Source organism: Dipodomys ordii, unplaced genomic scaffold (genome assembly GCF_000151885.1).
Source record: "Dipodomys ordii isolate 6190 unplaced genomic scaffold, Dord_2.0 Scaffold122, whole genome shotgun sequence".
In the NCBI taxonomy this organism is placed as follows: Eukaryota; Metazoa; Chordata; class Mammalia; order Rodentia; family Heteromyidae; genus Dipodomys; species Dipodomys ordii.
Genome location: NW_012267338.1, coordinates 376931 through 391958, shown reverse-complemented (window position 1 = coordinate 391958; position 15028 = coordinate 376931). Strand labels below are relative to the sequence as shown.

General features: G+C 35.1%; 1 protein-coding gene across 3 annotated transcripts in view; it reads left to right on the top strand.

Annotated features, from left to right (window-relative positions):
• The window catches only part of Lrba (LPS-responsive vesicle trafficking, beach and anchor containing), a 443002-nt gene that overhangs the window by 109647 nt on the left and 318327 nt on the right, over window positions 1-15028 (top strand). For all 3 annotated transcript variants that reach the window (XM_013029761.1, XM_013029760.1, XM_013029762.1), the window contains 4 exons: window positions 6535-6680; window positions 9476-9554; window positions 11857-11990; window positions 14661-14722. In XM_013029761.1, coding sequence (XP_012885215.1) covers window positions 6535-6680; window positions 9476-9554; window positions 11857-11990; window positions 14661-14722 — 421 coding nt within the window. The remainder of the gene's footprint in view (window positions 1-6534; window positions 6681-9475; window positions 9555-11856; window positions 11991-14660; window positions 14723-15028) is intronic.

Genomic DNA, 15028 nt, shown 5'->3' with positions numbered 1-15028 from the left:
TTATTTTCTTTTAAAATTTTTGACGTTGAATCTGTGACTTATTGATGCCTATGTGAAATGTTTAATCTATTTAGAAAACTATTCTTTGGTAGTGCATTTTAAGAGGTTTTATGAAATTGAAAAAGAGGTAATTTTGCTGGTAGCATTTTTATCAGGATGTTTTGTGGAACTTAACATGTCTGGTATTTATCTAACATTGTCTGATGGAGTGAAAACTGCTCTGTTTTTCCCTTTCCTTTTCTTAGCAAGAGACACTTTTTGAAAAACTTTCATGTAGCCTTGGGCCAATGGAGTATCTTTGGGAATTTCAAAGCATCCTTCTGATCACGTATTTATCTCAGGAATGCTCTGTCAGAAATCACAACTCTCCTCATATCTTAAGAATTATCAACTTCCAAGCAATAGCTGGAAAGTTTAGAGTAACAGCTTCGTGAGTGAAACCTTGCTGAAAGGCTGCCAGGTTGTGGGCCTTTGTGAACAGAAAGGTGTTTGTGTTCATTCCCATGCCAGATTCTTGCTCTTATCTAATTCGAAGATCCTCTCTGGTGATTAGTGGATGCCAGGGATTTATCTTGATAAAGTTCAAGGACTTGTCTGCCTTTTCAACTGGATCCTTAGGGACTAAAATACCAGGTTAAAATGATCTTTTCTCTTGAAGTTAAATAAAATAGAACTTATGTGGAAGTTTGTGATACTTGAATTTTGGAGCCACATGTATGTGGAAGATACTATTGCTATTTATTTGCTAATTGTTAATTATTTAAAAGGTATTTTCAAACTCAGTGGTTTAGACTTAAAAAGGAAAAGATTAACAACATTTTCATTTGGTATGTGAGCAACTTTAGGAAAAGTACTTCTTTCTCAGTGGTTTGATGGGATAACACATTGTGGTATAAATGAAATCATTCTCGTGTGTCCTGGGTATATAGTGCCTCACACATATTAAGTGCTCATTAAAGTGAGTTCATAAAGACTTCCCGGAAAAAATTTATGATTTTAATTCTTGGCTTTTAATTGTTAGTTTGGAGAACCATCTTGCATAACTGGTTATCTGTCTTTTATTTTTTTATGACAAAAATTGGATTACTTTTTGTTAAAACTGAAGGTATTCATAATTAAGATTATTATTTTTTAAACATTAAAATTTCAGTTTGTTCAGTAGAAATCTAAGTGCTGGTTGGTACAGCTCTGTAGTAAAGTGTGTGCTTAGCATACACAAGGCTCTGGATGGTTCAGGCTCTGAGGCCATAAATCAGGTTGGGAGAGAAATAGAGGAGGAGGGGTGAGGGGAGGAATAGGGGAGGAGAAGAGAGAGGGGAGGGGTGGAAGAAAAGAAGAAGGAAGAGGTAGGAAGAAGAAAGAAGAAAATGACCACCTTGATTTGTTGTCTAATATGTCAGAAAAATTCCTAGCATATTGTCTGCATATTTCTTCTAATGAATGTTGCACTTTCTTTATTTCCAAAGATAATATGAAATGCTTAGCTCTTACATGATCGGTCTTGAGTAGTGTTCAGTTTAAACTGTTTAAATTGTTTAAACTGTGGGATTTACATTTACTAGTTTATATTTATACTTAATATACAAGATTTCTTCTGTTGAAGGTTTTTGTCTTTTACACTGTAACTTTACAGTGGTAACGAAAATAGTAAAGGAAATATATCTTAGAATCTGCTTACTATTGTTTTTGTAATTGGCTCATTATTACTTTAAACTTTCTTTATTTTTATGTGGCCTAAAGCTGACACATTATTATATTACTTCTCAGAAGGAATGTTTGAGTTAATTAATTTAGAAATTTAGAAATTTTTAGTGGTCTTTTACATACTAATTACAGAGTTAGAATAAAGAATGCAGTTATTTCCTTATGAACAGACATATTGCCTAATTTTCTATCTTGTTTATAATACAAAATCATGTTTAAATATTAGTATTATGATGATGTTGGAAAACTGAATTTACTAAAACTAATTATAAATGTGTATGAATTGTATGGTATGTGAATTATATCTTCTATAAACTTAAAAAAAAACCCAATATCAGTCAAGTGCCTATGGCTCACATCTGAAACCAGGATTGTAGTTGGCAGAAGAGTCTGAAACTTGCCAGCACTACTGACCCACTCCTGTAATCCTAGCTTCTCAGGAGGTTGAGATTGGAGGATCACATTGAAATCCAACTTGGACAGGAAAGTTTGTGAGACTCTTTTCTTCAACAAACCACCAGAAAACCAGAAGTGGTGCTGTGGCTCAAAGTAGTAGAGCATTAGCCTTAAGCAAAAGAGTTCCGGGACAGCACCCAGGCCTGGAGTTCAAGGCCCCCCCCCCCCCCCCCCAGGTCATCACCACTACCAACCACCACCACCAAGAAAATTCTGAAGCTCTATTTTTATTGAAAAAAGCTTAGTGTGATAGTGCCACCTCTATTGTTCCGGCTGGGATAGGAAAATATCAAATAGTTGGAAAGTAGTCCAGGCACAAAGTGAGACCCTATCTCAAAAATAGTTGGTACAAAAAAGAGCTGTAAACCAGATGCTGGTGGCTCACGCCTGTAATCCTAGTACTCGGGAGGCTGAGAGATCTGAGGATTGAAGTTCAAAGCCAGCCTAGGCAGGAAAGTCCGTGAAACTCTTATTTCCAATAAACCACCAGAAAACTAGAAGTGGCATTGTGGCTCAAGTGGTACAGCACTAGCTTTGAGCTGAATAGCTGAGGGACAGCACCCAGACCCAGAGTTCAAGCCCCACTACCAACCAAAAACAACAACAGCAAAACAAACAAACAAACAAAAACCCTGTACCTGCTTCGCAAATATGAGGTTCTTAGTTCAAACCTGAGTACTGTCCTTTACTCTCCCACAAAAGTCAGTTTAAGGAAATAGGTGAAATAGATACTCTAGTTTTAGACAAATGTAGATTTGTAGTGCAGTTCTATGATTTATTTAGGCAAAGTTTTAAGATAGAATTATTATTTGTGTTTGGATTGTTTTGCAAACTGGATAATTCCTGTCATATTGTCAGGGTTCAATGGGAAAAAGCTGCTACTAGAATTTATAATTTCATGTCACATAAAAGATTTTGTAGGAGAATTTATGAACAGAATAGTGCATTATGAACTTTGACTTGAATCTGGGAAGGCTTACCACTAAGCAAGTTTTTGAAATGTAAGAAGATCTGTTGCCATGTAGAATAAAGAGGAAGGCTTTTAGTTGATGAATAGTGTAATGAAGAGTTGGAGTACGCTTAAGACTCATCAGAGCATGTTATAAAAATGTGTGAAGAATGTTGAGTAAAATGTAAATGCATATAAGAGACTAGATTTCAAATGTACCATTCTTAAAAGTATGTGCAAGATCTTAGGGAGTATTCATTGAACTGCGTGAAAGAATATTTTTTTCACGACAAAAATCATAATAGCAGTAAGATGAGGATTAGAACTAGTCAAGTTCTTTTGTTGTATTTAGTTAATGATGCCATCTTAGACAAATAGGGATTCTGCATATTATGCAGCATTTGCAGTGAATATTTTTCTATTATCAGTTTTCTAATGAATTATTATGAAAACAGACAAACCTATAGAGAAGTTGAAAAAACTGTACATCAGATGTCCATAGAACTATCACTGAGAAGCTAGTTGCTGTTTTATTTCCTTTATCATGTAACTCTTCGTCAATCCTCCTTTTTGGATGCAGTTCAAAGTAAGTTGTAGACAACAGTTCATCTCACGCTTAAACTGCAGCTCCCTAAGTAGAGACCCATATGGCTTTTCAAAGGTAAAATTTACACATAGTGAAAAGCACAACTCTCCATGTCTCTGTATCTGCGTCTTCTCTCCCTCCTTCTCTCCCTCTTTTTCTCCTCCTCCTACTGAACCTAGGACCTGGACCATGTTGGCATTGTTCTACAACTGAGCCTTACCCCTGAGCCCCAAAGGCAGAAATCTTAAGTGCAGTATTTGATGAGTCTGACAATTTCATAGACTAGTAGGCACAAAAATGGCCATCAGGATATCAGTAGTTGTGGCTGTTCTTCAAATTCCTGCCCCTATGCCCCAGAATAGTTATTATTCAGATTTTTCTATTGTAGATTAGTTTTACCTGTTCTAGAACTTCTTGTAGAAGTGAATACAGTATATGAATTCTTCACATACTGTAAGGGATATTTTTTCAACAATGCTTTTGAGATATATCTTTCTTCTTATGTTCATTTACCTCTTGAATAATTTTATTGCTGAATAATATTTTATTGTTTAAATATATAGCCATGTGAAATTTTAATTTTCCTGCATAAAGGACATTTGAAACATTCTCAGTTTTTAGCTTTTTTAAATAAAGTATCTGGGAGCATAATAGTATATATCTTCTGTAGAATTAATTTTTTTAAAAATAAAGTCCTAGGGGTGAAATTTTGAGGTCATAGGGTTGACATTGGTCTAAACCTTTGATTGTAGAAAAAAAGCTGTTTTACTATCCTAAGCATTATTTTCCATTGCTTCTTTTACTACATGTTTATTTCTTGAGGAAACTAGACTGTGATAATTCTTTCTTTTGTAAACAAATGGGAAAATGAATTCTTCACATTTCTCCTTTCTTCTCTCCAAAAGTAGGTTGCTAGAGTATAGTGACTTTTCTTAGAGTGGCTTGTAAATTTCTGTTTAGTGTGGGGGAAAAAAAGCACGAACAGTATTTTGTATTATTTTCTGAAAGTACTACCAGACGTGAATAGAGGAAACACAGACACAAATATACCTCATATCTACTTCCCTTTAAGTTGATAATCTTTATCTGATAGAGCTACCATGACTAGTGCACTGTTTCGGATTAGGGGCTCAGGTGGCTGTTGCTTCTATTTTTTAGTATATAGTTAACATTGGCAGTCACCCTTATAATGATGTGACTCCAACCTACCCTCAAGTACATTGGATAAGCCATGCCTAGCACAAGAGAAGTTGATTTAATTGGCAACAGTATTTGCCCTCATATGATAGGCACTGAAGTAAATCGGAACCTAATTCACTTTGTGTTCTCTTTGAAATAACAACAAAAAGGAATATTGGAATTGCATAATTTCCCCTTCTGCATGCATTTATTGGGATCAAGTACCTAAGTAACTTTGTTTAGAAACGGAATACTTTAAAGCTACTGAGGGAATACTTGCTGCTTGTAGTTATAGTATTGTCAACAAAACTGTGATTAAATAAATTGAATGTTGAAGACTTTGGGCTTATGGTTAACACCAGGTAATTAAAAGTAAGCGCTGCTGTGGGAGTGCATTATATATCAGCTGTCCTTTTTACCTCATTAACTAGGTTTTTGCATGTTTATGGAGGCAATTTCAATTAAAAATGCCTTCTAAGTTATGTCTAACAGGGTCCTTTAGTTACTATTTTAGTATAAACTATTCTATTTTAATTGAAATTGGTATGTCATAAAATATCTTCTTTTGTGAATACATCAGATAAACAATTTTGATTATTTGTTTTTTTACATTTTTTCAGTTTATGCCTTATCCATTGTTTTATATATGCAACTTTGTTAAAGGATATAGTCTTGGGGACTTAAGAAAAGAAAAATGGAGCTATGCATGTTTTTTAAGATCTGCGCTCTTTCAACTTAGAAGATTTCTAAGTTTTTAGGATGTCATATTATCAGTGCATTAAAATCTTTGTAGAATCGGGTTGAGTTTTCTGTTTTAGTTTAGAGGTTAAAAAGTTAATTACTTTCTACTTGAGTGTCTCAAATTTTGTTTCTTAAAATATATTTTTGATTATATTTTATCTGTTAAATAATTAAAGATTATCTAATATAAAAAAATCCTGTGTGAGCTGGGAGCCAGTCGCTTATGCCTGTAATCCTAGCTACTCAGGAGGCTGAGATCTGAGGTTCAAAGCCAGCCTGGGCAGGAGAGTCTGTGAGACAATTTTCTCCAGTAAACCACCATAAAAGTGGAAGTGACCCTGTGACTCAAGTGAAAGAGTGATTGCCTTGAGCTGAAATACTGAGGGACAGCGCCCAGGCCCAGAGTTCAAGCCCCACAACCAAGAAACAAACAAAAAATCCCATGTGGTAAATGTAAGTTTAAGTGTAAAACGTGGATTGTTTTTTTATACCTGGGCCTTGAACTCTGAGCCTGGGCACTGTCCCAGCTTTTGTGCTCAAGGCTAACGCTCTACCACTTGAGCCATAGCTCCAATTACAGCTTTTTTTGTGTGTGTGGTTCAGTTAGAGATAGGAGTCTCACAGACTTTTCTGCTCAGGCTGGCTTTGAACTGTGTTCCTCAGATCTCAGCCTCCTGAGTAGCTAGGACTACAGGTATGAGCCACCAGTGCCTGGCAACATTGTCTTATTTCTAAAACAAATTGTCTGCAGATAAAGTATGAGCAACATTGATTTCATGTTGGGAAAATATTCTAAATTATACATCAAAATAGTGATAGAAAAAAATAGAAAAGATTAACTTACAGGTTTTATTTTTAAATTTATGTAATTAACTCAAGTGATTTACATTTTAAAATCTATTTTCTTTCTTTATTATAGAAGTGTGGTAATTGCAACAAAAAAATCAGCAGTCTTACCCTCCACACTTTCTACAAGTGCTCCTACCACTGCACCTACCAATGCTGTCAGTGTGGTTTCTTCAGTGGATTCAGCCCAAGCCTCAGATGTGGGTGGAGAGTCACCAGGTGAGTTAGTGCATGTAAAAATCTAGAGAATGCTCTTCACAAATGCTTCTAGCTTATATAAAAATCTGGAGAAATTAAAGATACGACAAAGATTTAATTACCTAGGATTTACTCTGGTTCTGAATGTTGATTGCCATTATTTGTTTTCAAATATGTTGTACCATGCTTGAAAGCATAAATGACTAGAACAAAATTAAACCTAGCTCTGTAAAGGAACTGAGCACACATTCCTCAAAAATTTGTATGCTGAGTGTTTACAACTTGGCAAAATTTAGTTATTTACTAAACTACTATACTCTCTTCTATTTATTGGAGTAATGAATATTATTAGTAAGTTATTCTTTAATGTTGTGGGAAAATATTTGAGTTGTAAATCTTTGCTTTATATTTATATTTAGTCCAAAAGGCTTATCTTTATTTATCTAGTGAAATTTTGATTTAATAAGGAATTTTTATTGTTAATGTAGATTGCCACTCAAAGAACTAAATGTTCCAAGAGACAGGTAGGAAGATACACGCTATGTGTGCACACGCGCATGCGCATGTGCACGCGCGCGCGCACAGACACACACACACACACACACAGTGTAGCAAAATTTAGGGATTAAGAATTGACATTTGTTTTAGTGACTATTGCTAAGATTACATTACTTATTTAGATCCGTGGGGATCTTGAATAAACAATTGGCTGCTCCCTGGATAGATGCTAGACAGATGATCTATTTGCATTTTCCTTTTTGTTCTTTTGAATGTCTGGAAAGCTGTCAGTTTGAAGGAGTCAGCTTATCAGTGCCAAGATAACAAAAAGATAAGTCAGTATCCTCTTACTACGGAAGGTAGTGCCTGCATTTACATATGTGTGATCATTTGATAGAAATATTTAATGTGAGATTAATCTGAAACAATTTATCACTAACTGGTATTTTGTGTGAGTTGAAAAAATACTACAGTTGGAAATTGCATTTTCTCTCAGGCAGAAGTGAAGGACCACCTCTTATGAAATTAGTGATACATTTATTCTTTCACATGAATTTTTTTTTATTATCGCTGTTGATGATTAATGTGTCTTTGTTGGCTAAGTAGTTTTATGACCTAAAAAATCTGTTTTTTTGCAGTGTTTTCTTTTACATTTCTAAAAGGTAGTATCAGAAAATAATTATTACTGTTTCATTTGTCAAATTTTTAGCATACATTTCAACTCACACTAGGGTCAGAATTATTACCATAAGTTCTGGGTGTGGTGCAAGGCCAATGACAAGCTTTCACTGGAAGCATTTTCTTGTAGGGGACAATAGTTAGAGTTTTTAAATATTCATGACTGTTTTATTCAGATAAATGAAAGTTTTTTTTTTTTTTAACAATTTGGCTTTTCCCTTCTGTTTTTAAAAAGTCTATAATGTAGATTTCTTTTTCCCTTCTGTTTTTAAAAAGTCTATAATGTAGAAGGATATTGTAAAAATGAGTCAAAGGAGTTAGGCTAGGGAGAGGTAAGGAGTGACCAGTCAGTGCCATGGTCTCAAGGTGGCAGAAGCTAATTAGGAAAGAGGGATGAAATTTGGGGACTGAGGCAGTATGATGTTTCAGTGGAGCAGCCTACCACCTCTTAGTCTTCTAGTGAGTGTGCTGTGCTCTCCAGACATCTCTGCCATCAAATGAAAGTCCCCAATAAAGGCTGTGCCTTGCCATTGCCACCTATGATGTGAAAAAAACCATCTATTGAAATATAGGGTGACAAGGAAGTGGCGCTGTGGCTCAAGCGGTAGAGTGCTCGCCTTGAGCTGAAGAGCGCAGGGACAGCGCCCAAGCCCAGAGTTCAAGCCCCACGAACAACCAAAAAAAGAAAAAAAAAGAAGAAAGAAAGAGAAATGGATTCTGTGGGGTCCTAGCAGGAAGGCATTGGTCTAACAGGGAGGATGAAGGAGATTGAATACTGTCAAAATAGATTATTTGCAACTAGGAAAATACAACAATGAAATATAGGGTGACAAATGTAGTTAGTTCTGCATAACAATTACAGTGATAACACAAATAAAAGGGATATTGTGCTTGAACCACTTAAGGTTTCCCCTCTGTTCATTGACCATTTATCAGTCCAGATTCATGCGGAGTTAAGATGACTGATGACTGTGGCAGAGCTATCTGATGACCAAATGAAAGACAGTTTTCATTTTAATAAATACATAACTCTGAAGCCAACTTTAGAACGATATGTTTCTGTTTTTGGTTCTGTTAAAAAGTACTTCTTGGGGCTGGGAAGGTAGCCCAGTGGTAGAGCGCTTGCCTTGCATGCATGAGGCCCTAGCTTAGATTGCTCAGCACCACATAAGCAAAAAGAAAAAAGCCAGAAGCAGTGCTATGGCTCAAGTGGTAACACGCTAGCCTTGAGCTGAAGAGCTGAGGGACAGTGCCCAGGCCCAGAGTTCAGGCCCCACGACCAGACCCCCCCATCCCCCCCAAAAAAAAGTACTTCTTGTAAATTTCTCTTGACAGTTGATGCTAAATAGAAGGAATTGTGAACCTAATTTGGTCCATGAGAATTTACTTTGCTTTGCTATTATGTCTTCATTCCATAGGGTAGAAGGATGGCTTCAAATGATAACTGAACTTGTAACTGGGGTTTATATATGAAAAGAGTCAATAAAACCTTACTTGCTAGACTTTAATGTTATCCAAATAGTAGTGGGCATTTAATGCACAGTAATATATTTGTGTTGCCAGATATAAAGATCCTATTTGTCTGAATCCTTGTATCTAAAAACAGAAACTTCCCGTCATTGGTTATTTTTCTTTTATAGGAAGTAGGCCATCCAGTGCAAAATTGCCTTCAGTTCCAGCAGTGGGTTCAGTTCCAGAAGACCCGGTTTCAAATATGAGGTATTCAAGCTATTTACTTGATACAATTTGTATCTTTTGATGACTTTTAAAAATAACTTACTCCTCCTTCCTTCTCTCCTTCCTTGCATCCTCCTCCCTTCTTGCCTGTCTCCTTCCCATACATGGAAGGCTTGGGAATATTTTAGAAGTTGATTTCATTTCAGATTATAAGATGTAAAAATGTTTATGAGAAATGGCTATTTGTAAAAATAAATGCTGTACATATAATAAAATATATTAGCTGTGGTTTCTATCTCAAATAATTTTAAATTGAGTGATTGAGTTTCATAATTTTTTTTTTCTTTTTGGTGTTACTAAGATTTGGACTCAGATCCCTGCACTTACTAGGCAGGAGTTGTACCATTGAGCCACACCTCCAGTTCAGTATTCTTTTTCTGTAAAATAGTTGAATAGCAAGTAATTGTAAACCAAAACTACAATAATATTGAATTGTAAATAGATTTTTGTTCTTACCCTATTTAATTGGGAATATGTGCTTTAAATTTTAATTCATTCTGTGAAAACATTTTCCACACTAGAGCCTTAATGGACACAGAGTTCTTGATTTTCCTTACCCTACTTGGTACCAATGTGTGAACTGGAATATTTTCAGTGTAGGCTTGCAGTTAGATATCAGACAGGCACCAATAATTGTATGAGATACCTAGGAAGGAATAGTATTATGGGCACTACCTGTGGAGAGATGATTACTGATGGCAGTATCTTCAGTGACTTCGTGTTGATGGTTTCACAAATTCTTGTTTATGTAAGTGGGAAGTATTCTTGTTATGGACAGAGATAAACAAGGATTTTGTATTTATTTTGCTTATAAAGGTGTCTATATCTCGGGCTGGGAAGGTGGCTCAGTGGTAGAGCACTTGTCTTGCATGCCTGAGGCCCTGGGTTCGATTCCTCAGCACCACATAAGCAAAAAAGAAAAAAGCCAGAAGTGGCGCTGTGGCTCAAGTGGTAGAGCGCTAGCCTTGAGCTGAAGAGCTGAGGCCCAGAGTTCAGGCCCCACGACCGGACCCAAAAAAGAAAAAAAAAAAGGTGTCTATATCTCTCAATTTCTTGAGATGAGAGGTGCTTGATTTTTCTTTTTTAGACATGTTTATGTATGTATGAATATATGTACAGCTATATATTAGGATGTCAATTGAGAACATTATAAATGTGTCCATGCAGTATGTAATTTTCAAAGGAGAATTTGATCTCATTAGAAAGAAATTGTTATAGATATCAATTTAGTAGAATGTAACTTTATTTTATTTTTAAAATGATCTTTAGATAGACAAAGTCTTCAATTTAACATACTAATTTATTAATGCAGCATATCAGTGTCACCACTTTCATTGTTCTCCCCCATCTCTCCCAACTCCCATGCCCCCAACTTACCTAGTTCCATTTTTACATATTTTCAAGAAATATTATGACTTTGGGGATATACACATTTAATAATCTCTCCTATGTGTGCAGTGTGTGTTGTAGATAACAACTTGGAAATGAGGATGTGATTCTTGACCTCAAAGTAGAGTGGTAAATAGATAAATAAAAAGAAGTCTCGATTTGGTTAGATTATAGTGGGAATAAAAAACAAGATACTTACTTGATGAGTTAAGATTTTCAATATCAGGATGTTGATGTCTGAGGATCGTAGTTCAAAGCCATCCTGGGAAGGGAAGTTTGTGAGACTTATTTCCAAATTAACCACCAAAAAGGCTGAAAGTGGAGCTGTCGCTCAAGTGTAGAGCGCTATCCTTGAGCAAAATCTCTCAGGAACAGCAAAAGGTCTCTTGCATGTAATCCTAGCTACTCAAGAGGTTGAAATCTGGAAGATTGTGGTAGAAGCCAGTTGGGCAGAAAAGTTTTTAATACTCTATCTATATAAAAAATAACCTGGAAAAGGCAGGCTGGAGGAGTCGTTCATATGGCAGAGTATCATCTGACAAGAGAACGAAGTGAGTGTGACATCCAGAGTTCAAACCCTAGAATTCCCCCCCCCCCGCCCCACGAAAAGGAAATATTTTCACATTCTGATATCTTTGGTCAACCTCTAAAATTGATTAAAGTTGTCCTGCTATGCTTTTCAAAATGTCTCTTGCTGCATTGTGACCAGACTTTTAAAAAGAGTTGTTGAATTATGGATATTCCATGAAGAAGGAGAGCTTGTGTTTAGCAGTAATGCCTTTCAGGTCATTTAAAAAATTTCACCTAATTTTACATTTCTTTGAAGGTGGACTTTTTAAAAAGAAAATTGATAAAACTGTATTAAATAATTGAGTAACTCAAGTTTTCCCATTAGTATTACAGAAAGGCTGGAACATGCTTTGGAAAAGGCAGCTCCTCTTCTACGAGAGATTTTTGTGGATTTTGCACCTTTTCTTTCTCGGACACTTTTGGGTAGCCATGGACAAGAACTGCTTATAGAAGGAACAAGTGGGTATTTGTTCTTTATTTCATTTGTGTTTATTTATATTTCAAGATTTTATATACAGTTAGAGTAATACATTCATGGAGTCTTTTTGTTCATATATTTCCACCTTTGAGAAAGTTTCTTACATTTTCTGTCACTATCATAAGTCTGTTGTAATAATTTGCCATGGAGTTGGTGATGAGTGACCTCATTTCCATAGAGACACAAAGTAGCAATGAATTTATTTGAAAAAGAAAGTTCTGGGCTGGGAAGGTGGCTCAGTGGTAGAGTGCTTGCCTTGCATACCTGGGGCCCTGGGTTTGATTCCTCAGTACCACATAAGCGGAAAAGCCAGAAGTGTTGCTGTGGCTCAAGTGGTAGAGTGCTAGCCTTGACTTGAAGAGCTGAGGGACAGTAACCAGGCTGGAGTTCAGGCCCCATGACTGCCAAAAAAAAAAAAAAAAGTAAAAAAAAGTTAATGGTTTTAGAGATACTTAATTACAGTTTGAATGGCTGTTTACTTTCAACTGTTATGGGATATAATTTACATATATGGGGACTTATTTAATGAAGTATTGAAGGACTTCATTAAGTAATAAAATTTGCCAAGACTAATTAAAAATTGGAACATTTAAATTACAGGGCTTTCCCCTGTTTTTTAAATGTTATGTGTCAGACATTGTATTTTAAAGTGTCATGTCAACTTAGGAAATATTCTTTACTTTCAAAGTTATGTATTTGTATATATCATAGAGAGCTTAGTACTAGAGATCTAGTATTCAGGTGTCTGTGTCCTCTGAAGTCCTTTCCCATTTAAAATTGAAGATATTACTCCCAATAAAGCTTAGCACTCCCCTCAAAGACAATATTTGTTCTAGTTGAACTGTGAAATGTTCTTTGACTTTTCACTAACCAGCATTTTCATTAACCAGCGTTAACTCACTGGCCACTTACTGTATTTTTTTCCTACTGAATCTTCATATCAACTAAGTTGATACTATTTTACTTATCTTTAGTTTAGTAATTAGTTTACTCATCTTTGTTATTTGTAGATAAATCCTGAAATAAATATACATGTGTATTTTTTCTTGAAATATGGAGGTATTACAATATCTTTATTTGTGGTAGAGGAGACAAAAGAACATCTCTACATCTTTTTTTATTTTGAATAACCTAATGTCTTTTTTTTTAATAGTTTGTTTATCAGTACATGTAAAGAACGTAGATCAGAACTCACTTGTGGAAATTCCAGTTCTTCTAGAACAGAGGAATAAGCATTTATTTCCTAACTGTAAAAAGTTTTCAATTTATTCTCTGGAAGTAATAGGTCTTGAAGTTGTAATAAAATGGGACTTATTGTATCTAGGTTACATTTTATGAAAATGACAAGGTTTTAGAACAGTAGAGGACCACACCACCAAAGAGAGATTGGCTATTGGTTCGTTTTAGATTTGGAGTCTTAGTTTGAGGAGTTGAATTCACCATAGTCTGGAGGAAACTATACTTTGTCTAGTTCATGACCTGCCTGTCTAATGCAACATACAAACACTTTGTAGCTAATTTTTATGCCAGTGCTAACGTTATTACCTTTTGCCATTATACTTAGAAAAAAAGATTTTTTTTTTAAAGGAAAGGGCTGAGCAGCCTGTTTCTTTTCAGTGTTATGCCAACCTGTGTTGTTATTGCCTTTGAGGTAGTATTTGAGGTATTATTAAAAACAGGAAGAAAAAGAGCAGGAAAAAGAGGACAGGGAATGGATACCTGGGAGAGATTGAATGGACGGGGAAAAAAAGGAGTAATATTGTAAAATGTTTAAGGCCAACAGGAATTATTTTAGACATTAAACCCCGGAACCTAAGCTTGTATTATCCCAGAAAAATACAGAATTAACTTACAATTGTTCTGATCATTATAATATCATTTAACAATTCAGTCCTTCTAATTATTGGCATTCTTTTTTTTATAAACACACTAGCTATCTATATAATGTTCTTTGAAAGGACTGCTTTAGATTTTATTTTTAATTAAAAATAGAGAACTTTTTAGATGGGTATTAATGATGTAAAGTTCCTTCCTAAGGATATTTTTTGTGATCCAAAATGAAACATAAAAGAGAACATGTAAATGAATCAATTTATAAGAAATGAGAACTATATAACAGACTAACGGCTTGCATTTCTGTTAAGGTTTAGTGTGAGGTCAGAGGCCAAGGTACTAATAAGAGTGTTTGGGATGTCTGCTGCCATGAAACAAAATGGAAACTTGATTGATAGCTAGAGGGTTGAAGGGAGAGAGTGTGGTGGAGAAAGCAAAGGTCAGGGAGCCATTTCCCTTCCCTGCATGTATAATGATCAACTCTCTCCAAAACAAAATGTAGATGATATTGATCAATATGGCATATGTTATGCACATTTCTATATTGTGCAATATCATTGTATATGGGATTGTAATAAATGTTACAGTATTTTAGAAGGTAAAAAATATTATTATTATGAAAATAATAGTGGTTTTTTTGATGCCACACTTCACGCAACTATGTAATACTTTGTTAGTCATGTGGTCTAATGTGTACAGGTATGGTTCTTAGCAAGAATAGTTAATGTCTTATTTTCAAAGCTAATATGAAAATAGAACAGTAAAATCTGTTGTATTGTGTTTTACTTCATAATTTAAAAATTTCTTTAACATCATAGGTCTGGTTTGCATGAAGTCTAGTAGTTCAGTTGTGGAGTTGGTTATGTTGCTGTGTTCTCAGGTGAGTACCATATCCAATGCTGATTTAAAAGTCCGTTCTCATATGAATTTGTTTTTACAAGGGATTTTTACTTTAAGTATCAAAAAGTTGAGCAATAATAAAATTTTTAGCTTGCATTTTATAAGTAATTTTATTTGTGTCTTATAAGGATTACTTTTATTATTGATTTATATTGTAAAGGTAATATACAGAGGGGTTACAGTTACATAAGTCAGGAAGTAAGAACATTTCTTACAGTGTCAGCTCTTCTCTCATTTTCTCCCAATTTTTCCCCTCCCGATCCCCATAGTGTCTAGTGAGTATCCT